We start from the raw sequence: 25,605 nt of genomic DNA on the forward strand, positions 1-25,605 counted from the left end.
AGGGACAGCCTCAGGCACTCCCTGCAGCCAGAGACCTGGACAGAATTGTGTTTGCGTGGGGGCTCCGTCTGGGTCGCCACGTTTCTCCTGGCGATGCCTTTCGGCCGAGTGGAAACCATGACCAGGTCCTCTTCTGGGAGGGCGACGACCACGAGTTGAGCTGGCCTCTGGAGCCTGGAGGGGGGCTGCGCCCTGCTCGCTTGCGCGCCCTGCCGGCGCGAACTGCCGCGCAAACTGCCGCGCAAACTGCCGCGCAAACTGCCGCGCAAACTGCCGCGCCGCGCCACGCCCTTCTGACGCGCCACGCCCTGTTTGCCCGCCCGGTTCGCCGTGCTCCAGGCCGCTCGCGCTCCCTGGGGGCTGCTGTTGTATGTGAGGGGGTTTGGCCGCCGTCCCTCCTGTCCCCGCCCACGCTGAGTCAGAGCTGCCGCTCGGCAGGAGCTCACTCCTCCCATGTCGACCCAAACCCTGATAAAAATCGGGAAATTATAGTGCGCATACTCCGTGCAGCTCCTGCACTCCCCAATTCAAAAGTCACCAACGTCCCGCAGTATCCGATTTCTGCTGCAGCACGAGCTGCAATCTCTGAAGTAATAGCAGATTTGGAAAAACGACAGATTATTTCCAGAACCCACTCCCCATATAATTCACCGGTTTGGCCAGTGCGAAAACCAGACGGCAGGTGGCGATTAACAATTGATTATCGGCGCTTAAATGCCAATACAGCTCCGCTAACGGGTGCCGTACCTAATATTGCAACTTTAACAGCCACATTACAAGCAGCCGCACATCCACGGATGGCAGCATTAGATGTAAAGGATATGTTCTTTATGGTCCCCTTACAGGAAAAGGATAAAGAGAAATTTGCTTTTACTTGGGATGGCATACAATATACTTTTAATAGACACCCACAAGGATATAAACATTCACCCACAATTGCTCATGCTGCACTTGCTGAGCTTTTACAAACCATCTGACTTCCCCAGAATGTGAAACTATACCAATGTATAGATGATATTCTAATCGGAGGAGATTCCTCTGAAGAGGTAGGGGAAGCAGCAACAGCAGAATGGCAAGCGTTACATAAAGCAGAAATTGAAATCCCCTCTGAGAAATGTCAGGCACCAAGTAAAGAGGTAAAATTTTTAGGTACTTGGTGGATTGCAGGTAGTGCAACAATTCCACTGGACACCCTAAGTAAAATAGAACAATTGCAGATGCCCCAGTCTGGGAAAGAATTACACCAGTTTATGGGTACAGGATATTGGAGAAAACATGTACCTGGATTTTCTATCATTGCTCGCCCACTATATTCACTTTTACGAAAAGGAAAACCATGGGAATGGAATTCAGAACATGAAGAGGTAGTCAAACTCTAATACAAGAATTAAAAGCATATCAATCATTAGGACCAGTACACCCCCATGACCCTATTATAGCAGAATAGGATTTCACTGAACACGGTACTTACTGTAATCTATTCCAAACTAGCTCTGATGGACTAAAAAGGCCTTTGATGTTCAGCTCGACTGCATTTAAAGAGACAGAACAGAGATATTTCGAGTGGGAAAAGGGACTATTGTCTTTAGTCCGAGCGGTGAAACAAGCTGAGAAAATACACCAGGAACAACCTTTACAAACCAGAGGTCCATTTAATTTATTAGAAGCAGTTCTAAAGGGGACTGCTCCCCCAGAAACAATTGCACAAAAGCCTACAGTTAGGAAATGGTATGCTTATCTGACAGGAATTGCAGAGGAAATAAGATTAACTGAAGGACACACTAAACTTTCCAAATTACAGATGCCTACAAATGCAGACCCATAGCATTACAACAACCTTTTAAACCCTCACCTATTTTAAATGCACCTCCCTTCACCGAGGGAACACCATCAGAAGATACTTGGTTTACTGATGCCTCAGCAAGGAAAATAGATGGCAAATGGCAATAAAAGGCTGCTGCATTAAACATCAACACTGGCAAACAAATCACAGAAGAAGGTGAAGGTAGTGCACAAGTAGGAGAATTAAGAGCAGTGGTTCTAGCAGCACAAAATGGAGCAAAAGTTACCTATGTCAACTCCTGTGCCCTGTGGGCAGGTGCCACGCAGTGGCTTTGTCAGTGGGAAGTCCTGAACTGGGAAGTAAATAGATCTCCATTCTGGAGATCTCAAGATTGGCAACTATTACTAAAAATAGCCAGAAACACTCCATTCAAGATGGGATGGGTGAAAGCTTACGCCAAAAATAATAAGCCAGCCACAAACTGGAATCAAAAGGTAGATGAATTGGCAAAAATTAGAAAAATAAAATAGGAAATTCTTTAAATTCTGAGTGGTATCGATTGGGATTATGGCTACATCAAAAATCAGGTCATACAGGTAAAGAAGCACTTTATTTTGCTGCACAAAGTAAGGGTTGGCTCCTAGACAGGAAAACCTGTGAAATTATTCTTACAGAATGTCCTCAATGCAGATTAAAATTACAAACAAATCACCCTGCTAAAGCACCACCCTTACCTATCAGTGAAGGAAAGACTCTGTAGTCTACATTGATTATATTGGGCCACAAAAATCTTTGCAGGATATCGATATATCCTAACAGGGGTAGAAGTAGCCTTCAGCTTGCTTATGGCATCTAAGTGCCGAAAAGCTGATGGAAAAAATACAGTATGAGGACTATCTTTTTGGTTCTCTAGTCTGCCTACTCCTGATGCTATCCAAAGTGATAATGGCTCGCATTTCACAAATAGGGAAGTGCAAGAATGGGCAAACCAGAAAGAAATTCAATGGGTATTCCATACTCCCTACTATCCCCAATCAAATGGGATGATAGAAAGAGCTAATGGCTTATTAAAAAACAGCCTCAAGCCACACGAAGTCCGGTGGGACACACGACTTTCCGAAGTACTCCATCAATTAAATAATCGATACGGACCCACTGGAAGCCCTGCGAGTCGAGCATTCTTTGTAAAAGCTGAACTAATACTCCCCCTACTGATGAAAGAAAATGTCCGCTAACATTACAGCCAGGACAACCTGTTATGGTAAATTTACCACAAATTGGAACTATGCCTATGACTCTAACTAAATCCCGTGGCCCGCTTTCTTGGGAAGCTACTGATAGCAGTGATGCAAAACATAGAATCAGTACTAGATGGATTTTTCCTTCTTTCTAAAAGCGGTAACCTGTTCGGCCTTCCTCACCGGAATGTCTTCTTTCTTTTTCTTTAACAGGAGAAGATGAACCTATACCAATGGCAACAACAACAGTAGCAGCATGTCCCCAACCCAATTTTGTTTTTCCTTTTAGTCGAGACAAGTATAATCCTCCCAGTTCAGACACAAGATCCCTGGGACCATGCACTACTAAATTGTACTGGAAGTGTGGGAACCCTACCAACAGATAAGACAAACCTGAACCTTGCTATTTTCATTATACATGCAAACGAGGCATACCTAAAACATGAATGGAGATGGGAGACACTACACCAGAAAGAAATTAAGATATTTCACAATAACAATAACATTCATCAAATTTTATCACTTCAAGACACACCGGGGGAAGAAATAAAAATAGGGTGCTGTGCAGCCAATGGATCTACCCACAAAAACCCCATTGAAATTAACCTAAAAACAATGAGAAGTCTTGCTATAAGATACCAAAACCAGACTGTTGGTACAATTTCACTTTTACACAACCTGTACTCACATTTTGATTTTGGGGTAATCGTGGTGTAGAACTATTGTTTGATTTTATGATTAGTGAGCGCAAAAGTTGGAATTTGTGTACGATGGGGTGGCCATGGATTGATGCATATGTGCCTTTTAACGTACCTACATCTGTCCTGGTTCCAGCTGGGACAGGGTTAACTTTCTTCCCAGTAGCCTGGGGGGTGTGCTGTGTTTTGGGTTCGGTGTGAAAGGAGCGTTGATGGCCCATTGATGCTTTGGCTGTTGCTGGGTGATGCTTGCACCGGGAGGGGGGAGCACAGCCGGGGTGGTGGACCCAGCTGGCCAATGGGGTATTCTATACCATGTGACATCATGCTCAGTATAAAAACCAGGTGTGTGGGGGGGCTCGCCCCCCGTTCGTGACACGCGGTCGGCGGTCGGTGAGCGGTTCTGTTGTGCATTGCCTGCTTTGTGTATTCTGTTATTGTTGTTGTTCTCACTGTTATTATTACTGTTCTACTTAGTTTTATTTCAATTATTAAATTGTTTTTATCTCAACCCGGGAGCTTTCCTACTTGTGCCCTCCCAATTCTCTCCCCCATCCCACCGGGGGGGGGTGATCGAGCGACTGCGTGGCGTTTATTTTTGCTGGCTGGGGTTAAACCACGACAGTCCCTTTTGGCGCCCAACGTGGGGCACGAAGGGTTGAGATAACGACAGATTATTTAGAACATATTAAGGAATTTATATCTGGTAACATATTCGTTTGTTCTGCACCATGCTCTTGTTTTTACTGTACCTGTTAAAAATTGGAGTTGGGTTTTGTAGTCTGTTGTGCTCTGCCGTGATTAATGATGTTTTGCCTGGGAGATTTGTTACTAAAACGCTGGCATTGGGGGTTATTTGGTATTTGGGATTCGTAATGAAGCCGTTTCTGCATTTCGGGTACCACCTCATGGAGACCATTAGCAATTATACCTTTTCCTCCGAGAGATTTTTTATGGAGGAAATAGAGAATGGCACCCTCACTACCTTCATCTCCTTTGTTAAAATAACTTGCCAGTACCTTGAACATCCCTGGGTAGTTAAGATATATCTCTTGGTACTCCTTGGGAATATTGTTGCGGTTTTCTCCAAGGTTAGTAAGCAATTTAAGAATGTCATCCAGAGATCTGCCCCAAGGTTGGATAGTTATGAGTGGCAGGGCGAGTGGGATAGCATGGGCAAATGCCTAGGGCGATGGGCACCCCCAGTGTTCTGGAACTTTACCCCTGAACAAGTGAAGAACCCTGAAAAATTAGTAGAATATTTGGAAGAAGTATGCTGTCACCCTGGCCATTCCAGGGAGACGCAAATCACTACAATGTGCTGGGGCCTGGCCCACGCCTACCGAGCCCTGTTTAACACCACTCAGAACCCCCAAGGGGAAGGAAACGTCTCTGCAGCTGATGACAAAGCAACAGGCCCTGTGGCTACCCCACCCCCCACGGCAAGCACAGCGGCTCCCTCACCCCCCAGGGCAGGCACAGCAGCTACTCCGCCCCCTACGACAGAGAACCAACCCACACCGGTATCAGTCGCCCCTATACAAAAAAGAAAATGCACAAGAAAATCAGCTCGTCTAGTAAGGGATGAAGATGAACCAGGGCCATCACGAGAACAGGAGGAGGAGGAGGCAGAACCCGTAAATGAGATGGTGACCACCCGATCCCTATCTCTGGGTGAGCTGCGAGATATGCGAAAAGACTTCAGCCGTCGTCCAGGCGAGCACATTGTCACCTGGCTGCTCCGATGCTGGGATAACGGGGCCAGTAGCCTGGAATTAGAGGGTAGGGAAGCCAAGCAGCTGGGATCCCTTTCTAGGGAAGGGGGCATTGACAAAGCAATTGGACAAGGTGCACAAGTCCTCAGCCTCTGGAGGCGACTCCTGTCAGGTGTGAAGGAAAGGTATCCCTTCAAGGAAGATGTTATATGCCACCCAGGCAAGTGGACCACCATGGAGAGAGGTATCCAGTACCTGAGAGAATTAGCCGTGCTGGAAGTGATTTATGATGACCTGAACAACGAGCAGTTATCCAAAGACCCAGATGAGGTCAAATGCACCCGACCCATGTGGCGGAAGTTTGTACGGAGCGCACCAGCGTCACATGCAAACTCATTGGCAGTAATGACCTGGAGAGATGGAGAGGAACAAACAGTGGATGAACTGGCTGGCCAACTCCGGCAATATGAAGAAAGTCTCTCTTCCTCCCTACGGGCCTGTGTCTCTGCTGTGGAGAAACTGTCTCAGGAGGTCCAGCAAATCAAAGAGGATATGTCCTGCTCCCCCCCTGCACGGGCCAGCGTCTCAGCCATTAGGAGCAAACGTCCCTCTGCTCAAGAGAGGAGACATCGTGGGTACACACCCCGGGGCACCCTGTGGTTTTACCTGCGTGACCACGGAGAGGACATGAGGAAGTGGGATGGAAAACCTACCTCAGTCCTACAGGCACGGGTACATGAGTTGCAAGGGAAAACAACCACAAAAGGGGGTTCTTCCAGGAAAACCGCTGCTCCAGTCTCCAGTGAGTTCCCCAGACAGAGTAGAAGGGCTGATTCCACTTCCGACCTTAACAAAGGGACTTCTGACTCATACTTACAAGAAGTAGATAGCGAATATGATGACCAGGACTAGAGGGGCCCTGCCTCCAGCCAGGTGGAGGAAAGGGACAACCGGGTTTACTGGACTGTGTGGATTCGATGGCCTGGCACATCAGATCCACAAGAATATAAGGCTCTCGTAGACACCGGTGCGCAGTGTACCCTGATGCCATCAGGCTATAAAGGGGCAGAACCCATTTGTATTTCTGGAGTGACAGGGGGATCCCAAGAGTTAACTGTGTTGGAGGCGGAAGTGAGCCTAACCGGGAATGAGTGGCAGAAGCACCCCATTGTGACTGGCCCAGAAGCTCCGTGCATCCTTGGCATAGACTACCTCAGGAGAGGGTATTTCAAGGACCCAAAAGGGTACCGGTGGGCTTTTGGTATAGCTGCCCTGGAGACGGAGGAAATTAAACAGCTGTCCACCTTGCCCGGTCTTTCAGAGGATCCTTCTGTTGTGGGGTTGTTAAAGGTCCAAGAACAACAGGTGCCGACCGCTACCACAACAGTGCACCGGCGGCAATACCGCACCAACCGAGACTCCTTGATCCCCATCCATGTGCTGATTCGTCGACTGGAGAGCCAAGGAGTGATCAGCAAGACTCGCTCACCCTTTAACAGTCCCATATGGCCAGTGCGAAAGTCCAATGGAGAGTGGAGGCTAACAGTAGACTACCGTGGCCTGAACGAAGTGACGCCACCACTGAGTGCTGCCGTGCCGGACATGCTGGAACTTCAATACGAACTGGAGTCAAAGGCAGCCAAGTGGTACGCCACCATTGATATCGCTAATGCCTTCTTCTCCATCCCTTTGGCGGCAGAGTGCAGGCCACAGTTTGCTTTCACTTGGAGGGGTGTCCAGTACACCTGGAACCGACTGCCCCAGGGGTGGAAACACAGCCCTACCATTTGCCATGGACTGATCCACACCACACTGGAACAGGGTGAGGCTCCAGAACACCTGCAATACATTGATGACATCATCGTGTGGGGCAACACAGCAGAGGAAGTTTTCAAGAAAGGGGAGAGAATAGTCCAAATCCTTCTGAAGGCCGGCTTTGCAATAAAACGAAGTAAGGTCAAGGGACCTGCACAGGAGATCCAGTTTTTAGGAATAAAATGGCAAGATGGACGTCGTCAGATCCCAACAGATGTGATCAATAAAATAACAGCCATGTCTCCACCAACTAACAAAAAGGAAACGCAAGCTTTCTTAGGCGTTGTGGGCTTTTGGAGAATGCATATTCCAAATTACAGTCAGATCGTAAGCCCTCTCTATCACGTGACCAGGAAGAAGAACGACTTCAGATGGGGCCCTGAGCAACGACAAGCATTTGAGCAAATTAAACAGGAGATAGTTCAGGCAGTAGCCCTTGGGCCAGTCCGGGCAGGACAAGATGTGAAGAATGTGCTCTACACCGCAGCCGGGGAGAATGGCCCTACCTGGAGCCTCTGGCAGAAAACACCAGGGGAGACTCGAGGTCGACCCTTAGGGTTCTGGAGTCGGGGATACAGAGGATCCGAGGCCCGCTACACTCCAACTGAGAAGGAGATATTGGCAGCATATGAAGGGGTTCAAGCTGCTTCGGAAGTGGTTGGCACTGAAGCACAGCTCCTCCTGGCACCCCGACTGCCGGTGCTGGGCTGGATGTTCAAAGGGAGCGTCCCCTCTACACATCATGCAACTGATGCTACGTGGAGTAAGTGGGTCGCACTGATCACACAACGGGACTCACTTCCGAAACGCCCTCATAGACACCTGGGCCAAAGAGCACGGCATTGAGTGGGTCTATCACATCCCCTACCATGCACCAGCCTCCGGAAAAATTGAACGATACAACGGGCTGTTAAAGACAACACTGAGGGCAATGGGTGGTGGGACATTCAAGCATTGGGACACACATTTAGCAAAGGCCACCTGGTTAGTGAACACTAGGGGATCTGTCACTCGAGCTGGCCCTGCCCAATCCAAACCCTTACGTGCTGTAGAGGGGGATAAAGTCCCTGTCGTGCATATGAGAAATATGCTGGGGAAGACAGTCTGGGTTGCTCCTGCCTCTGGCAAGGGAAAACCCATCCGTGGGATTGCTTTTGCTCAGGGACCTGGGTGCACTTGGTGGGTGATGAGAAAGGATGGGGAAGTCCGGTGTGTACCTCAGGGGGATTTAATTTTGGGTGAAAATAGCCAATGAACTGAATTGTACGATGTTAGTTATTACATAGTACTGTATGTCATCACTTTTATGGTTACCATATGCCATATTAACAGTATTACAGTAAGAATCACCCAGATTAATTTAGGATGAACGCCGATGAAACTGAGCAAGGTGCAACAATGATAGAACCAGACGAGCGCCCAGAACTGGCCTCCGCATGCAAGAGCCCGACACCACACACCATCTCTCCTGCCCTGCAAGACTGTTACGACAGGTGGAACCCGAAGTCATGGACTAAATGAACTCAACGGACGTTTTAGAGGGATGGCCCATGGACTAAGGGAATGATATCTCTGTGTGCGTATATATCAAAAGGCAGGGAAAAGGAGCGGTGACTAATTGGAATGTATGGGAAAATGTGAGACCTGGGCATGATGTAGATGGTATAGAATAAGGGGTGGATATTGTCCTGGTTCCAGCTGGGACAGGGTTAACTTTCTTCCCAGTAGCCTGGGGGGTGTGCTGTGTTTTGGGTTCGGTGTGAAAGGAGCGTTGATGGCCCATTGATGCTTTGGCTGTTGCTGGGTGATGCTTGCACCGGGAGGGGGGAGCACAGCCGGGGTGGTGGACCCAGCTGGCCAATGGGGTATTCTATACCATGTGACATCATGCTCAGTATAAAAACCAGGTGTGTGGGGGGGCTCGCCCCCCGTTCGTGACACGCGGTCGGCGGTCGGTGAGCGGTTCTGTTGTGCATTGCCTGCTTTGTGTATTCTGTTATTGTTGTTGTTCTCACTGTTATTATTACTGTTCTACTTAGTTTTATTTCAATTATTAAATTGTTTTTATCTCAACCCGGGAGCTTTCCTACTTGTGCCCTCCCAATTCTCTCCCCCATCCCACCGGGGGGGGGTGATCGAGCGACTGCGTGGCGTTTATTTTTGCTGGCTGGGGTTAAACCACGACAACATCTAATCTAAATTTATGTGCAATAGCACTACACAATAACATCACCTTTCATAGGCAGGAATGGATTATTACAGATGAAAATGAAAATCAACAAATTCCATCCTTAAAGGGAACCAAAGGAGACACCATTTTGATAGGATGCCGAACTGAAAATCACACTAAATGTATGACAGCGTTGTTGTAAACAACATTAAAGGAAAAGACAACATACATACCTGTCCTTCTAAACACAAATGCTGGTATACTTTTACTATATCCCATTCAGTACTCATAATATGTCTTTGGACAAACCCTAACTCTCATTCCAGCTTACGTTTTCAATTCAGGATTGATACTGAACAACCATATTTACCAACTCAGCCTCCTATCAAACTGTCTCCTTACATTTTTGACATTGGTCCCTATATAATTAAAACCATAGGACAACAGCAAGTGCTGTTTAATCCATCACGGTCTCTCAATCGAGTGGAGCTATCAATGCAAGTTGATATCTCTACAATTAAACCTACTCGCTCACCATTCCTGAATACATCTTATATAGGATGGTTAGCGTGGGTGCATGGGCGAACCCTCACCTGTCCAAAACGATCAAGGAGAGATGTGACTGGCATTCTGGGAACGGGACTAGGAATATTGAACATGTGGATGCTGAAGTTTTAGCAAACAAAATAAATTTGGCAACAAGTGATTTACATAAATTAGAACACCCATTACGATCTTCTTTGACAGCATTAGGAATGAGCCAGTGGCTTTTGGCTAATATAGTGCCTACATGGGAAAGAATTAATGAAAAGGACCACCAACTAATCACAAACGCATTTGGCGTAATTCAAAAGAATATTTCTCTAGCTCTTAGCTGCATCCAGGCTCAATTATGGATACAATCTGCCGTGGCAGCAATTATAAGGGAAGGTGATGAGGGCATCTTGCCCACTGAAATCCGAAAGCTAGTTGGGGATAATGCAACTAAATTTCAAAAGGAATTTCAATCTTGGTGGTGTCTAGTCAATTTTACTTATGACCCCACTGACAGCAAAGTCACAGCTTTTGTTTTAACAATACGCAATGCTTCGGTATACACCATATGCCCAATCATTGCGCTAGGATTAAATCAAAATAGAACAGTACTCTATCCAATAGAACATAGAGTATGGGCCCAAAAAATGGGAATAAATGGCAAACTATTGATATTGATACATGTGTTGTGCGAGAACAACAGGGGTTTATTTATGAAAGCAATACCATCAAAGCTCAAGACATTTGTCTTGACACTGAACAAAATGTTTGTATTTTTGAAATACATCCTGATGAAACCCCTGAAACTGTACTTACATATGTTGGAAGTGGATGTGTTTGCATGAGAACTCTTTGTGATTCTGTATTTACAGACAACATAATTGTGAAAACATCTAACCACTCAAATATCTGTATTTGTAATTTTACTAAGATTACTACCACCTACCCCAATTGCAATGAATCTGAGATTAGTACAAAGACTGTTACAACATGATGACCTGAATCAATTGCTAAACCAGATTTGAAACAACGGACAAAGAACTTTGACTGCCATCCATCATGATGCAGAGAAGATACATCATGTCCTAGAAAAGGTGCAGAAGGATGGAGAACATCACTGATGGGATGTTTTATTTGGATGGTCACCAACAGCAACAGGAACTTTGACTTGGGTATTACATCCCATCACAATTTTACTAACTTCTATTGTGCTATGCTTATTGTTGAACATTATGTGTTAGAGTGTGGAAAATAACTAAACACATGGCACTAATACCAAAACCCCCTCGCATATATAACGTTGCTTAATTGTATTTAATAAAACCTTAATAATTAAGTATACGAACCAAAAATTTCCCTCAAATTACAATTGGAATATGGCATTGATCTGTTTATAGGCACAGAGGCAAGAGGCGACCACACTGCCACTCTGTGATCAAGATGGATTGACTTTAGTCACGGGGTGGATTGTGGTGGTGCATTCACACCCCCTTTTTTTCCCCTGGGTCATTTGTTGATCTGGGCTGCTTGTTGATCTCAGAAATTTCCATGAAACATCGGCCTTGGCGTATTGAAGTCTGGCAGTTGAGCGCTCCTTGACTGTATCAGAAACTCTGCATAGCTGAGGCTGGGAACATACTCCTACTGCCCGGCCCAGGTGTCCAGTAGAACAACACTGAAACCTTGAGAATATTTTAGTAATTACCACCTGGGACTGTGGCCAGGATGGAAATTTACGGATGACTAAAGCCAACCATCTTGCGAACCTATAAACGGTGGTCCGAAGTGGGGCCCTTTGAGCTCTCCTGGACTGCAGTGGGCCGCACTCAGCATCTCCCTCTGAGTGGGACGCCTCTCGGAGCTCACGACCTTTCGGGTCTGTGATATTCAGAGGACCATCGGGTCACAGATGTAAAGTATGAATGCTCAGCAGCACAGGCATCAGGAAGAGTTACTTGCTTGAGAAAATATTGAGGATGCGGTGCAGCCTTACGCAGGCCAAGGTGAAAAACACATCAATGGGGCTTTGCAGCTATAGGCTTCATGCATGGCCTTGATCACCATATGAAATATGCCTACACATGCTGCAGTCCTGCCTCCTCAGCTGCATCTGTGGGACAGATGCCGCATATATCCTCCTGAGCAAACAGCAGAACTCCACGAGTTCACTTGGTGGGATGAATCACAAGACTGGAGTGCTGCGATCGATGACTATAAACAGTTCAGAAGGGACAGGCGAGGAAGGAGAGTTGAGGGGGGGTTGCCCTCTACGTAAAAAAATGGATTGATTGCACAGAGCTGTTTTTGAAAACAGTGATGAACAGTGGAGAGCTTATGGGTAAAAATTAGAGGCCAAGCCAACAAAGGAAACCTCATGGTTGGTATTTACTACAGGCCGCCCGACCAAGGGGAGGATGTTGACGAAACTTTCTTGCTTCAGCTACAGGAAGCATCACACTCGCAGGCTCTGATCCTGCTGGGGGACCTCAATCAACCTGACACCTGCTGGAAAAGCCACACAGCAAGCTGTAAGCGGTCCAGGAGACTCCTGGAGCATGTTGAAGATAATTTTTTAATCCAGGTGAAAGACAGCCCAACCAGAGGAGAAGCACTACTGGACCTTGATCACCAACACAAATAAACTCATGGGAGAGGTCGATTGGTGGCAGCCTGGGCTGCAGCCTGGGCCCAGGCCCATCACAAGCTTGAGAGATATGGGCCAGGCAAAAAGTAAAGTCGAGACCTTGAATTTTAGTAGAGTGGACTTTCAGATGTTTAAGAAACTAGCGGATGGGACCCCCTGGGCAACCGCCCTCAGGGATAAAGGAGCAGAACAGAGCTGGCAGCTATTTGAGGACATTTTTCTTAGAGAACAAGTGCTCTCGATTCCCACGTGTAAGAAATCAGGCAAGGAAGGCAGGAGACCGCCATGGCTGAGTAAGGACATTCTGGTCGAATTGAAGTGCAAACAGGAAATGCATAGGCAGTGGAAGCAGGGACACGCATACTGGGAAGAATATAGGGATGCTGTCCAGGTGTGTAGGGATGGGATTAGGAAAGCTAAGGCACATCTGGAGCTGCATTTGGGAAGGGATGTGAAGAATAAGAAGAAGGGCTTCTGCAGGTACATTGATCAGAAAAGGAAGACTAAACAAAATGTACCCTCCAGTAAGAGAACTAGTGACAACCGACATGGAGAAGGCTGAGGTACTCAACAATTTTTTTGCCTCAGCTTTCACTGGCAATCTGTCTTCCCACACCTCTCCAGTCCTTGAACCTCAAGGCAGGCACTGGGGGAACAAAGTCCCTCCCATCGTAGGAGAAGATAAGGTTTGAGACCATCTGAGGAACCTGAACATACACAAGTCCATGGGACTCGACAAGATGCATCCCAGGGTCCCCAGGGAACTCCATCATATCTGAAAAGTCATGGCAGTCAGGTGAAATCTGCACTGACTGGAGAAAGGGGAATATCACACCCATTATTTTTGAAAAGGATAAAAAGGAGGGCCTTGGGAACTACTGACCACTCAGCCTTACCTTGGTGCCCGGTAAGATCCTGGAACAGATCCTCCTGGAAGCTATGTCAAAGCATATGGAAGACAGGGAGGTGATTGAAGGGAGGTATGGATTTGATGGATGGACTATTAGATGGATAAGGAACTGGCTGGGTGGCTGCATCCCAAGAGTTACAGGCAACAGCTCAATGTCCAAGTGGAAACCAGTAACGAGTGGTGTCCCTCAGGGGTCCGTACTGGGACCAAAACTGTTTAATGGCTTCATCAGTGACCTGGCTAGTGGGATTGAGTGCATCCTCAGCAAGTTTGCAGACGACACCAAGCTGAGTGGTGCAGTTGATGTGCTCGAGGGAAGGGATGCCATCCAGAGGGACCCTGACAGGCTGGAAGAGTAGGCCCGTGTGAATCTCATGAGGTTCAACAAGGCCAAGTGCAAGGTCCTGCACCTGGGTTGGGGCCATCCCCAATACCAGTACAGACTGGCGCGTGAATTAACGAAGAGCAGCCCTGCAGAGAAGGACTTGGGGATACTGGTGGATGAAAAATTGGATACGGGCTGGCAATGTGCACTCTAGTAACGCCTAATCATTAACTAATTCAATATTTGCAAAGTGAGTTAGTAAGTCTACTACAATCACAACTTAATTACAGATTATGCTTACTATTAGTTCACACACACACACAGAGAAACATATATATATAAAAAAATATAAAGAAGGTATACCTGTTATAAATTCCCCTCCATTTCAGTGAAGAAATATTCATGTCGAATGTCTAGGCATTCCCTCTCAACGTGCGAAGGGTTGAGCTTCAAAAGGGACTCACCCAGGACGCAGTGGTCCTCCGAATATCGTAGGTCTGAAAGATCGCAAGCTCTGAGAGACATCCCACTCAGAGGGAGATGCTGGGTGCAGCCGCTGTGGTCCAAGAGAGCTCAAAGGGCCTCACTTCGGACCACCGTTTATAGGTTCGCAAGATGGTTGGCTTTAGTCATCCGTAAATTTCCATCCTGGCCACAGTCCCAGGTGGTAATTACTAAAAAATTCTCAAGGTTTCAGTGTTGTTCTACTGGACACCTGGGCCAGGCAGTAGGAGTATGATCCCAGCTCAGCTATGCAGAGTTTCTGATACAGTCAAGGAGCGCTCAACTGCCAGACTCAGTACACCAAGGCTGAGGTTTCATGGAAATTTCTGAGATCAACAAGCGGCCCAGATCAACAAGTGGCCCAGGGAAGAAAGGGGGGGGTATGAATGCACCACTACAATCCACCCCGTGACTAAAGTCAATCCATCTTGATCACAGAGTGGCAGTGTGGTCGCCTCTTGCCTCTGTGCCTATAAACAGATCAATGCCATATTCCAATTGTAATTTGAGGGAAATTTTTGGTTGGTATACTTAATTATCAATATACTTAACTATCTATTAAGCAACGTTATATATGCGAGGACGTTTTGGTATTAGTGCCATGTGTTTAGTTATTTTCCTCACTTTAACGCATAGAATAATGTTTAACAAATAAGCATAGCACAATAGAAGTTAGTAAAATTGTGATGGGATGTAATACCCAAGTCAAAGTTCCTGTTGCTGTTGGTGACCATCCAAATAAAACATCCCATCAGTGATGTTCTCCATCTTTCTGCACCTTTTCTAGGACATGATGTATCTTCTCTGCATCATGATGGACCGTAATCAGAGTTCTTTGTCCGTTGTTTCAGATCTGGTTTAGCAATTGATTCAGGTCATCATGTTGTAACAGTCTTTGTACTAATCTCAGATTCATTCCAATTGGGGTAGGTAGTAGATCTTGATAAGATGCATAGCTTGATTGTAGCAACTGATGGGTTGTAACAGGAGCTGAATAGTTGAAGTCGCATCCCATAATCTTAGTAAAATTACAAATACAGATATTTGAGTGGTTAGATGTTTCCACAGTGTTGTCGTCTGTAAATACAGAATTACAAAGAGTTCTCATGCAAACACACCCATTTCCAACATACATAAGTACAGTTTCAGGGGTTTCATCAGGATGTATTTCAAAAATACAAACATTTTGTTCGGTGTCAAGACAAATGTCTTGAGCTTTGATGGTATTGCTCTCACAAATAAACCCCTGTTGTTCTCGCACAACACATGCATCAACATCAATAGTTTGCCATTTATTCCCATTTTTTTTAGGCCCATACTCTATGTTCTAGCGGATAGAGTACCAGAAAGCCAGCTATATCCTGGGCTGCATAAAAAGAAGCATGGCCAGCAGGTTGAGAGAAGCGATTCTCCCCCTCTGCTCTGCTCTCATGAGACTCCACCTGGAGTACTGCATCCAGCTCCGGGGTCCCCAGCACAAGGAAGACATGGACCTGTTAGAGCGGATCCAGAGGAGGAGCACGAAAATGATCAGAGGGCTGGACCACCTATGAAGAAAGACAGAGAGAGTTGGGATTGTTCAGCCTGGAGAAGAGAAGGCTCCAGGGAGACCTTATTGCAGCCTTTCAATATAGAAAAGGGGGCTTATAAGAAAGATGGGGATTTTTGACCAGGGCCTGTAGTGACAGAACAAGAGGCAACAGTTTAAACTGAAAGAGGGTAGATTTAGATTGGACATACGGAAGAAATTTTTTACAATGAGGGTGGTGGGACACTGGAACAGGTTGCCCAGAGAAGTTGTAGATGCTCCGTCATCGGAAGTGTTCAAGGTCACGTTGGACGGGGCTTTGAGCAACTTGATCTCGTGAAAGATGTCCCTGTCCATGGGGACTAGATGATCTTTAAAGGTCCCCTCCAACCCCAACCATTCTGTGATTCTATAGTCACTCAGGCTCAAAAGAAAGACCTTCATGAAAGCATTTATCCAACAGCAAAGTAGGAGAAAAATAAGTCCTCGTATTTCTGCCTGAAGTTCTAAAATATTTCTGTCCCATCAAACATCACAGTCCACTGTGAGCACTACCTTCTACCTTTCCAAAAATCTTTTTTATTTTAATAAATGTTCTGTTTGCTTGGCTATTATTTTCAGGGAAAAACAGGAGACGGAAGTAATTCTGTCTGTTGCTGAATACATCATTTTACAAAGCTTTATATCAGAAAAAAATGGTTAAGATAATATTTGAAATAAGTAATGATATTTTGTTTAAATAAGGTTGCCCATTAGATTAAAGGAACTAAAGGGCACTGGCAAAATTACTTCTTCCTTCCTCTCCTCCATCTGATAACATCTGCAAGATCTCTTTGCATTTCCTTCTTTGGGGAGCCTAAATCTAACTGCCTATGATTGTAAAACACAAAATTAAAAGGTCCGGATATGTGGTCAAACTATTGGAGCACCAGAAAAAGGAACTTTTAGGAGAGCATATTGACTGCTCCAGGACTGTGCTGCTACATCAGCTGTTTGGAAGAAGGAGAGAGGCCTAGCCTAAACCTAGGAAAATGCATTTGCAGAGGATCAAAAGAATTTAGAGGTAAAGCTACCAGCAGACTGGCTCTGATAGGAGTGAATAGAAGGGAGTAAGACACAGGATTCGAAGGAAAGATGTATGCTATAGAACTAACTCCCAGAGATTTCTCCTCAGTGGTATGTGTCCTTCCCAACAGATTAACTTCTGTGACAATGTAGTTCACAACCCGCAATCCACAGTGGGGTCAGCAGGTGAAACCACTATGAAATCCAGCATCGGTACAGACGTTGGCTCCAAATCCACATGATCTTCTGGTTTTCTACTCTTGCATGTGATGTTATTCTGCTGTTTGTCTTCTCTAGACAAAAGCCCCTCTGAAACGCTACCACATCTCTTGCCAGTTTCTCACACTTTAGGTGCACCCTAGTCATGGTAAACCGACACCACTGACAAGCTCTTAAAACTGACCCCCTCCATTGCCAAAACTCCACAAGACGGTGTGTGATATTACATTATCGAAAGAAAAAGTGAAAGAAGCCAAATGACTGCATTTTCAATCATATGAAATAATCCCCAGGGCCTCCTATTCTTTCCCACATTGTACTACATATCTTTGCACGTGACACTCCTCTATCCAACTCATCCCAAGAAAAAATCATTATATGTACATTCAGTTTATCCCACATCACACAACTCAGGTTAGAAAAAACCATGCCCTAATTTATCTTGGCAGTTCTGAGGACATCATTGTTTGATTAAGCCACTTGATTTATACAATTTTATTGAAGAAATACCTGCAGCCTTACCTATGGTTTTCCTAAAGAAAAGATGCACACAGTATTTTGCTTTTTTTTTTTTTTGCACTACTGCTGATTCTGGCTGACAACATGCCTGAAGTACAGTGTAAAAGCAAGCACAAAAATAAACGGTCTTAAAATAAGAACATCCAAATGAATGTGTTTACATATTGTGCTTAATCAAAACAGTATTGTGAAGAAAAAATGGGAATCATTTTATCAAAATATTAATACAAGGATGCAGAAAACTGCGGGAAAGAGTGAAAGAACTTCTATATATTCTTATAAGATGTTGAAGGTACCTGCTGATTTAAGAGAGCTGTTTTTCACATTAACGTTTCTGGTGAAAACCGTCTTTCTTTTCCTTTTTATTAGCTCAGAGTAGAGCTAAATAGGGCACTATGTCCAAAGGTTTCATTATTTTTAAGAGATGAAGCCGTGTTATGGGAAACAACTCATAACCTAGATACAGAACTGAGTGGCTACTTTGTGTTACTTGGTTCTTTTCAAAGCTAATTTACGCTAAGAAAATGCCTCGAGATTACTTCCATTTTGCACTACGTTGATGAAAAACCGTCTCAGGAACATGAATCCGCTGCCACTGTGACAGTGCTGTCACAAGGAAAGCTTTAATTCAAAAGGAAAAATAAAAATCTCACCGTCCAGCTCTGCGTGTAATCCCCAAACTCGGGGATTCTTGGCTTCCCTGAAACTCATTTTAACTCTCAGCTAAAACAAACGCCGGAAGACAAAAATATCTTCTGTCCCCAGCAACAGTGCTAAGAATTGGGGTGCCGCAGTCACGTTTTTTTTACGAAAAAAGCACTTTTTTGAGGAGGAAGAAACACAAGCCGAGCGGCAAAGCGCCGGGCGGCGGGGCGGGGCGGGCTCGGCAACGCACCAATCAGCGCCCGCAGCGCTGCTATAAATGGTGGCGCCGCCGCCGCTGCTGCAGCCGCCGCGTTCCCGTCCGGTAGCAGCATGTCGGAGACCGCTCCTGCCCCCGCTGCTGAGGCAGCGCCCGCCGCCGCCCCGGCCCCCGCCGCCAAGGCCGCCGCCAAGAAGCCGAAGAAGGCGGGGGGCGGCTCCAAAGCCCGCAAGGCCGCGGGCCCTAGCGTCACCGAGCTGATCACCAAGGCCGTGTCCGCCTCCAAGGAGCGCAAGGGGCTCTCCCTCGCCGCCCTGAAGAAGGCGCTGGCCGCCGGCGGCTACGATGTGGAGAAGAACAACAGCCGCATCAAGCTGGGGCTCAAGAGTCTCGTCAGCAAGGGCACCCTGGTGCAGACCAAGGGCACCGGAGCCTCCGGGTCTTTCCGCCTCAGCAAGAAGCCAGGAGAAGTGAAGGAAAAAGCCCCCAAGAAGCGGGCGGCCGCAGCCAAGCCCAAGAAGCCGGCGGCCAAGAAACCTGCCAGCGCCGCCAAGAAGCCCAAGAAGGCGGTGACAGCCAAGAAGAGCCCTAAGAAAGCCAAGAAGCCGGCAGCCACCGCGGCCAAGAAAGCGGCCAAGAGCCCTAAGAAGGTGACTAAGGCTGCCAAGCCCAAAAAGGCGGCAGCGGCAGCGAAGAGCCCGGCCAGGGCGAAGGCGGTGAAGCCCAAAGCTGCCAAGCCGAAGGCGGCCAAGCCCAAAGCAGCCAAGGCGAAGAAGGCGGCGCCCAAGAAGAAGTAAGCCCCCGTGGAAGAAAACTCTTGCTCCGCACTTAAACCCAACGGCTCTTTTAAGAGCCACCCAAGTTATCTCAAAAAGGGCTGAAATAAGGGGATTTTAAAAATTACCTATTTGTATCGTGGATAAATGGTGGAAATGGCTTTACAGCCGTCGCGTCTACCCTGTACGGAAGTTCATAAAGCGGGCGCTGTGACGGGGAGGAAGGTTACCACTTTAGGGAGAATCCTTGACGCTGCTCTAATCACTGCCTTGCTACAGCCCCGGGGAGATCGTTCTCTCCTTTGAGAATGGACATTGTTTCAAGGCGGCTTAAGTACTTAGGGACTTGAAATTCATTCCTTTGTCTTTAAAGACAGTCTTGTAGCCAGTACTTAACGCTTCCTTTTCCTCATTCGTGTGTGCGACTACGCGAGATGGGAAGCAGAGAGGAGAGGGGTGGGGATGGTTTTCGCTGGCTACTCCATTGTTCACCTCAGCAGTAAGTAAGGTAGGGTGGATGGGGCAGGGAAAGATTTATTTTGCACTTGTAAGTCGAACTGTAGGATCACAATCATGAAACACTTTAGGTTCCGAGAATTAATCTCGCCTTCACAGTCAGTAAAACATACACTTAAAAACAGTCTAACATAACATTTAAAAAACATCATTAATTCAAGATTTTTTTTTTTTTTTAGTAGGAAAGACGATATCATTGGTGTTTCCTAAGCGCTTCCAAGCACAATTAAAGCAATTTAGCTCTTTAGTGAGATAGTGGGTGGCTCTGAAAAGAGCCTTTGGGTTTTTCTGGGAAAGACTTCCCGGGCGTTGTTCTTCGGAGTTCACTTGGCTTTAGCCTTGTGGCTGTCGGTCTTCTTGGGCAGCAGCACGGCCTGGATGTTGGGCAGCACCCCGCCCTGCGCGATGGTCACCTTGCCCAGCAGCTTGTTGAGCTCCTCGTCGTTGCGGATGGCCAGCTGCAGGTGGCGGGGGATGATGCGCGTCTTCTTGTTGTCGCGGGCCGCGTTGCCCGCCAGCTCCAGGATCTCGGCCGTCAGGTACTCCAGCACGGCCGCCAGGTACACCGGGGCGCCGGCGCCCACCCGCTCCGCGTAGTTGCCCTTGCGCAGCAGCCGGTGCACGCGGCCCACGGGGAACTGCAGCCCGGCCCGCGACGAGCGCGACTTGGCCTTGGCCCGCGCCTTCCCGCCCTGCTTCCCACGGCCGGACATCGCAGCGACTCAGCCAGCCGACTCCCGCAGCAGCTCCACAGAAACACCGACGGGCTCCCGGCTGCGCCCGCCGGCTCGTTTATATCCGGCTCGGGCGGAGCGGCGGCGCCTTCGCTGATAGGCTGAGAGGGAAGCGTTGTTGCGACAGCCAATGGGAACGCGAATCGAGCGGTGTCCAATAGCAAAGGCGAGCGCAGCGGGACGACCTGAAGGAGAACTTCCAACCAATACGATGCGACGCCGCCGAGCTGCTGCTTTGCACAGCGCCGCTATAAAAGGGGCTGCCGCGGGCGGCGGCGTTACCCGGTGTTTTCTTAGCGGTGCTTGTCGGTGAGTGAGAGACGCGCGTTTGCTGCGATGCCCGAGCCGGCCAAGTCCGCCCCCGCGCCCAAGAAGGGCTCTAAGAAGGCGGTGACCAAGACGCAGAAGAAGGGCGACAAGAAACGGCGGAAGAGCCGCAAGGAGAGCTACTCGATCTACGTGTACAAGGTGCTGAAGCAGGTGCACCCCGACACGGGCATCTCGTCCAAGGCCATGGGCATCATGAACTCCTTCGTCAACGACATCTTCGAGCGCATCGCCGGCGAGGCCTCGCGCCTGGCGCACTACAACAAGCGCTCCACCATCACCTCGCGGGAGATCCAGACGGCCGTGCGGCTCCTGCTGCCCGGCGAGCTGGCCAAGCACGCCGTCTCCGAGGGCACCAAGGCTGTCACCAAGTACACCAGCTCCAAGTAAGCTGCCTCTGCGCCCTGTGCCAGACTTCCTCAACCCAAAGGCTCTTTTAAGAGCCACCCACCTTTTCAGTAAAAGAGCTGATGCTGCGGTGACTTGTTCTTAGCTGTTGCAGGTCGCTCTGAGGGAAAAGAGCAATAATAGTGTGGAAGCACTGCAAGTGGCAAGGAACCCGGGATGTATCTGTTTGCAGTAAACGGTGTGTTCCCTGCCTCAGTGGAGCAGAGAACGCTCACGATTGCATAAAAATACCCCGGAGGCCGCTTCACTTTCGCGTACAGTTCGGGGGTGGGGGTGTTGAACAATAAACGAGCGTTGTGGGTGTTCTCTTTACCGAAATAAGCGTGTTCTGGTTAGGCGGTGCTTGCTCTTTCCCCGTGAGGCACTCTAACGCAAGACACGTAAATCGAGAACACCGAATGCACAGACGGTTCAAGATGACCGTGTGCTTTTTTTTCCCAGCAAAAAGCTGCAGGAGGGACCCCTCCACCGTTAGCGTCCTCGCGGGCGACAGGGGGAGGCAAACCGGAGCGCTTCGCGGCGTTGTCGCCCCCGAACCCGCAGCCCCGCCTGTGGCCCCGAGCGCGGTCTTTCCCCCCCGCGCCCAGCGCTCTTCCCCGGCTGTCGCCCGCTTCTCCCTCCACGGCCCTGTTCCCCTGCGCCCCATAAATCCCGCAGCTGAGCAGCCCGCGGGGGCAGGAGGGAGGACCGGGAGCCGCGCAGCTGCCGGACTCGGTCCGACCTGAGTGAGGACTGCACCGAGCTCCCCAGCAGGCGGGTCCGGCCCGGCGCGGCGCCGCTCCCGAGAGGGCGCTGATTGGTCGCGGTGGCGCCCGGGGCTCGGAGCCCGTCCTCGCTTCACCAAGGCGCGCTCCTCCGAAGAGAGCCGGGCCTTAAAGCGGGGCGGGGGGAGCAGCCAGGAAACGTTCGCCTTACGCGAAACGTCGGCTGCCGCCTGCGCCTACAGCGCTTCTGCCGCGGCCCTGAACCGAACGCGGTTACTGAGTGGGAAGAAACAGCGAGCGCTCGGGGGAGACGGAGGCTGCCAGGCGAAGGAGCTTTAGCCAGCCGTCCCGATGCCGGGGGGAGGGGGTTGGGAGTAGGCCGAGCCCGAGGCGTGGGCGGCGGGACCCTGCCACACCGGTCATCTACGGTGGTTCCTGCCACCCCCCCGCCTCCCAAACGGCTGTTCGTGGGGACGGTCCACGCATTCCTCCTCAGACAGCGAGGGAGCCGGCGCTAAAGCGTTCTAGAAAGCCGGAAAAGAGCACGCGGCCGGGGCGGGGCAGGCGGCGGCGGGAGGGGAAAGGGCGGGCCGGTTCGGCGGCTCTGGAGGCGGAGGGGGCGGAGCGGGGCGGGGGAAGGGCGGGTTTCCCGCCAGCGAGGCGCGGGCTTTTCGAATGCTCGCGCGGCCCAATAGCAGCCGGCCTCGCGCGGACGGCCAATCGGCAGGGAGCTTCGGCTATAAATACCGCCGCCGCGGAGCCGCTGCCACAGCTCGGTCTGTGCTGAGTGAGAGGGCGCAGCGGCGGGTGCAGAGCGATGGCGCGCACGAAGCAGACGGCGCGCAAGTCGACGGGCGGGAAGGCGCCCCGCAAGCAGCTGGCCACCAAGGCGGCCCGCAAGAGCGCGCCGGCCACGGGCGGCGTGAAGAAGCCGCACCGCTACCGGCCCGGCACGGTGGCGCTGCGCGAGATCCGGCGCTACCAGAAGTCGACGGAGCTGCTGATCCGCAAGCTGCCCTTCCAGCGCCTGGTGCGCGAGATCGCGCAGGACTTCAAGACCGACCTGCGCTTCCAGAGCTCGGCCGTGATGGCGCTGCAGGAGGCGAGCGAGGCCTACCTGGTGGGGCTCTTCGAGGACACCAACCTCTGCGCCATCCACGCCAAGCGCGTCACCATCATGCCCAAGGACATCCAGCTGGCCCGCCGCATCCGCGGCGAGCGCGCCTGAGGCTCCTGCCGCGGCCCCTCCCCGGTTCCGGCAGACGCCGAGGCAGCCCACACAGACCCAAAGGCTCTTTTAAGAGCCACTACGTGCACAATAAAAGGAGCTGTAATACTTTGCAGTTTTAATTGAAAGTGTGTGTCCTGCCGCCTTGAAACTTAATGATATTTAAACACCGCACTGAGTATTGCCGTGATTTTTTTCTCAATAGTCCCAAAAAACGGCAGTCACTCAGCATTCCCTGCTCACACAGTTGCATAAATCTAATACGTAGTCACTTTGTCGCTTACATTTGCTATTGCAAGATCTCTTTTTTCCTAAAGCATTGCAATTTGTTCAGTAATTGTTAAAGGGAAGAATCTGGGGTGTAATGAAATCTGAATTACAGGGGGATTTACAGCTGAAAATTTGGTCTTTTGAGTGTATGAAGTAAAAATAGCTGTTCGACATTCATTTATACTGTAATACCCAAGCCATACTGAAAAAATCTCACTAAAAAATTCTATATAATTATCTTTCATATTTACTATTTCCCAAAATTATATGAAAAACATTAACAGCTCTTTTTATTTGTAATATCTATTAAGAAAAAAATCACGGCAATACTCAGTGCGGTGTTTAAATATCATTAAGTTTCAAGGCGGCAGGACACACACTTTCAATTAAAACTGCAAAGTATTACAGCTCCTTTTATTGTGCACGTAGTGGCTCTTAAAAGAGCCTTTGGGTCTGTGTGGGCTGCCTCGGCGTCTGCCGGAACCGGGGAGGGGCCGCGGCAGGAGCCTCAGGCGCGCTCGCCGCGGATGCGGCGGGCCAGCTGGATGTCCTTGGGCATGATGGTGACGCGCTTGGCGTGGATGGCGCAGAGGTTGGTGTCCTCGAAGAGCCCCACCAGGTAGGCCTCGCTCGCCTCCTGCAGCGCCATCACGGCCGAGCTCTGGAAGCGCAGGTCGGTCTTGAAGTCCTGCGCGATCTCGCGCACCAGGCGCTGGAAGGGCAGCTTGCGGATCAGCAGCTCCGTCGACTTCTGGTAGCGCCGGATCTCGCGCAGCGCCACCGTGCCGGGCCGGTAGCGGTGCGGCTTCTTCACGCCGCCCGTGGCCGGCGCGCTCTTGCGGGCCGCCTTGGTGGCCAGCTGCTTGCGGGGCGCCTTCCCGCCCGTCGACTTGCGCGCCGTCTGCTTCGTGCGCGCCATCGCTCTGCACCCGCCGCTGCGCCCTCTCACTCAGCACAGACCGAGCTGTGGCAGCGGCTCCGCGGCGGCGGTATTTATAGCCGAAGCTCCCTGCCGATTGGCCGTCCGCGCGAGGCCGGCTGCTATTGGGCCGCGCGAGCATTCGAAAAGCCCGCGCCTCGCTGGCGGGAAACCCGCCCTTCCCCCGCCCCGCTCCGCCCCCTCCGCCTCCAGAGCCGCCGAACCGGCCCGCCCTTTCCCCTCCCGCCGCCGCCTGCCCCGCCCCGGCCGCGTGCTCTTTTCCGGCTTTCTAGAACGCTTTAGCGCCGGCTCCCTCGCTGTCTGAGGAGGAATGCGTGGACCGTCCCCACGAACAGCCGTTTGGGAGGCGGGGGGGTGGCAGGAACCACCGTAGATGACCGGTGTGGCAGGGTCCCGCCGCCCACGCCTCGGGCTCGGCCTACTCCCAACCCCCTCCCCCCGGCATCGGGACGGCTGGCTAAAGCTCCTTCGCCTGGCAGCCTCCGTCTCCCCCGAGCGCTCGCTGTTTCTTCCCACTCAGTAACCGCGTTCGGTTCAGGGCCGCGGCAGAAGCGCTGTAGGCGCAGGCGGCAGCCGACGTTTCGCGTAAGGCGAACGTTTCCTGGCTGCTCCCCCCGCCCCGCTTTAAGGCCCGGCTCTCTTCGGAGGAGCGCGCCTTGGTGAAGCGAGGACGGGCTCCGAGCCCCGGGCGCCACCGCGACCAATCAGCGCCCTCTCGGGAGCGGCGCCGCGCCGGGCCGGACCCGCCTGCTGGGGAGCTCGGTGCAGTCCTCACTCAGGTCGGACCGAGTCCGGCAGCTGCGCGGCTCCCGGTCCTCCCTCCTGCCCCCGCGGGCTGCTCAGCTGCGGGATTTATGGGGCGCAGGGGAACAGGGCCGTGGAGGGAGAAGCGGGCGACAGCCGGGGAAGAGCGCTGGGCGCGGGGGGGAAAGACCGCGCTCGGGGCCACAGGCGGGGCTGCGGGTTCGGGGGCGACAACGCCGCGAAGCGCTCCGGTTTGCCTCCCCCTGTCGCCCGCTAGGACGCTAACGGTGGAGGGGTCCCTCCTGCAGCTTTTTGCTGGGAAAAAAAAGCACACGGTCATCTTGAACCGTCTGTGCATTCGGTGTTCTCGATTTACGCGTCTTGCGTTAGAGTGCCTCACGGGGAAAGAGCAAGCACCGCCTAACCAGA

The 25,605-nt window shown here is 50.2% G+C and overlaps 5 protein-coding genes across 5 annotated transcripts; 3 read left to right on the forward strand and 2 right to left on the reverse strand.

Annotated features, from left to right (window-relative positions):
* Positions 1-15,699: 15,699 nt before the first annotated feature.
* LOC142083447 (histone H1.11L-like) lies at positions 15,700-19,696 on the forward strand. Its single transcript, XM_075152862.1, has one exon. The coding sequence runs from the start codon at positions 18,643-18,645 to the stop codon at positions 19,324-19,326; it is 684 nt and encodes a 227-aa protein (XP_075008963.1). The 5' UTR covers positions 15,700-18,642; the 3' UTR covers positions 19,327-19,696.
* Positions 19,697-20,015: 319 nt separating this feature from the next.
* LOC142083453 (histone H2A-IV) lies at positions 20,016-20,737 on the reverse strand. Its single transcript, XM_075152876.1, has one exon. The coding sequence runs from the start codon at positions 20,532-20,534 to the stop codon at positions 20,145-20,147; it is 390 nt and encodes a 129-aa protein (XP_075008977.1). The 5' UTR covers positions 20,535-20,737; the 3' UTR covers positions 20,016-20,144.
* An 89-nt stretch (positions 20,738-20,826) lies between these two features.
* On the forward strand, positions 20,827-21,593 carry LOC142083459 (histone H2B 5). The gene has a single exon (XM_075152890.1). The coding sequence runs from the start codon at positions 20,892-20,894 to the stop codon at positions 21,270-21,272; it is 381 nt and encodes a 126-aa protein (XP_075008991.1). The 5' UTR covers positions 20,827-20,891; the 3' UTR covers positions 21,273-21,593.
* A 1,187-nt stretch (positions 21,594-22,780) lies between these two features.
* LOC142083477 (histone H3) lies at positions 22,781-23,334 on the forward strand. The gene has a single exon (XM_075152928.1). The coding sequence runs from the start codon at positions 22,812-22,814 to the stop codon at positions 23,220-23,222; it is 411 nt and encodes a 136-aa protein (XP_075009029.1). The 5' UTR covers positions 22,781-22,811; the 3' UTR covers positions 23,223-23,334.
* Positions 23,335-23,888: 554 nt separating this feature from the next.
* On the reverse strand, positions 23,889-24,442 carry LOC142083471 (histone H3). Its single transcript, XM_075152916.1, has one exon. It carries the CDS (start codon positions 24,409-24,411, stop codon positions 24,001-24,003), a length of 411 nt encoding a protein of 136 aa, XP_075009017.1. The 5' UTR covers positions 24,412-24,442; the 3' UTR covers positions 23,889-24,000.
* Between the last annotated feature and the right edge of the window lie 1,163 nt (positions 24,443-25,605).

The sequence above is a fragment of the Calonectris borealis genome, chromosome 1, assembly GCF_964195595.1.
Source record: "Calonectris borealis chromosome 1, bCalBor7.hap1.2, whole genome shotgun sequence".
Classification (NCBI taxonomy): Eukaryota; Metazoa; Chordata; class Aves; order Procellariiformes; family Procellariidae; genus Calonectris; species Calonectris borealis.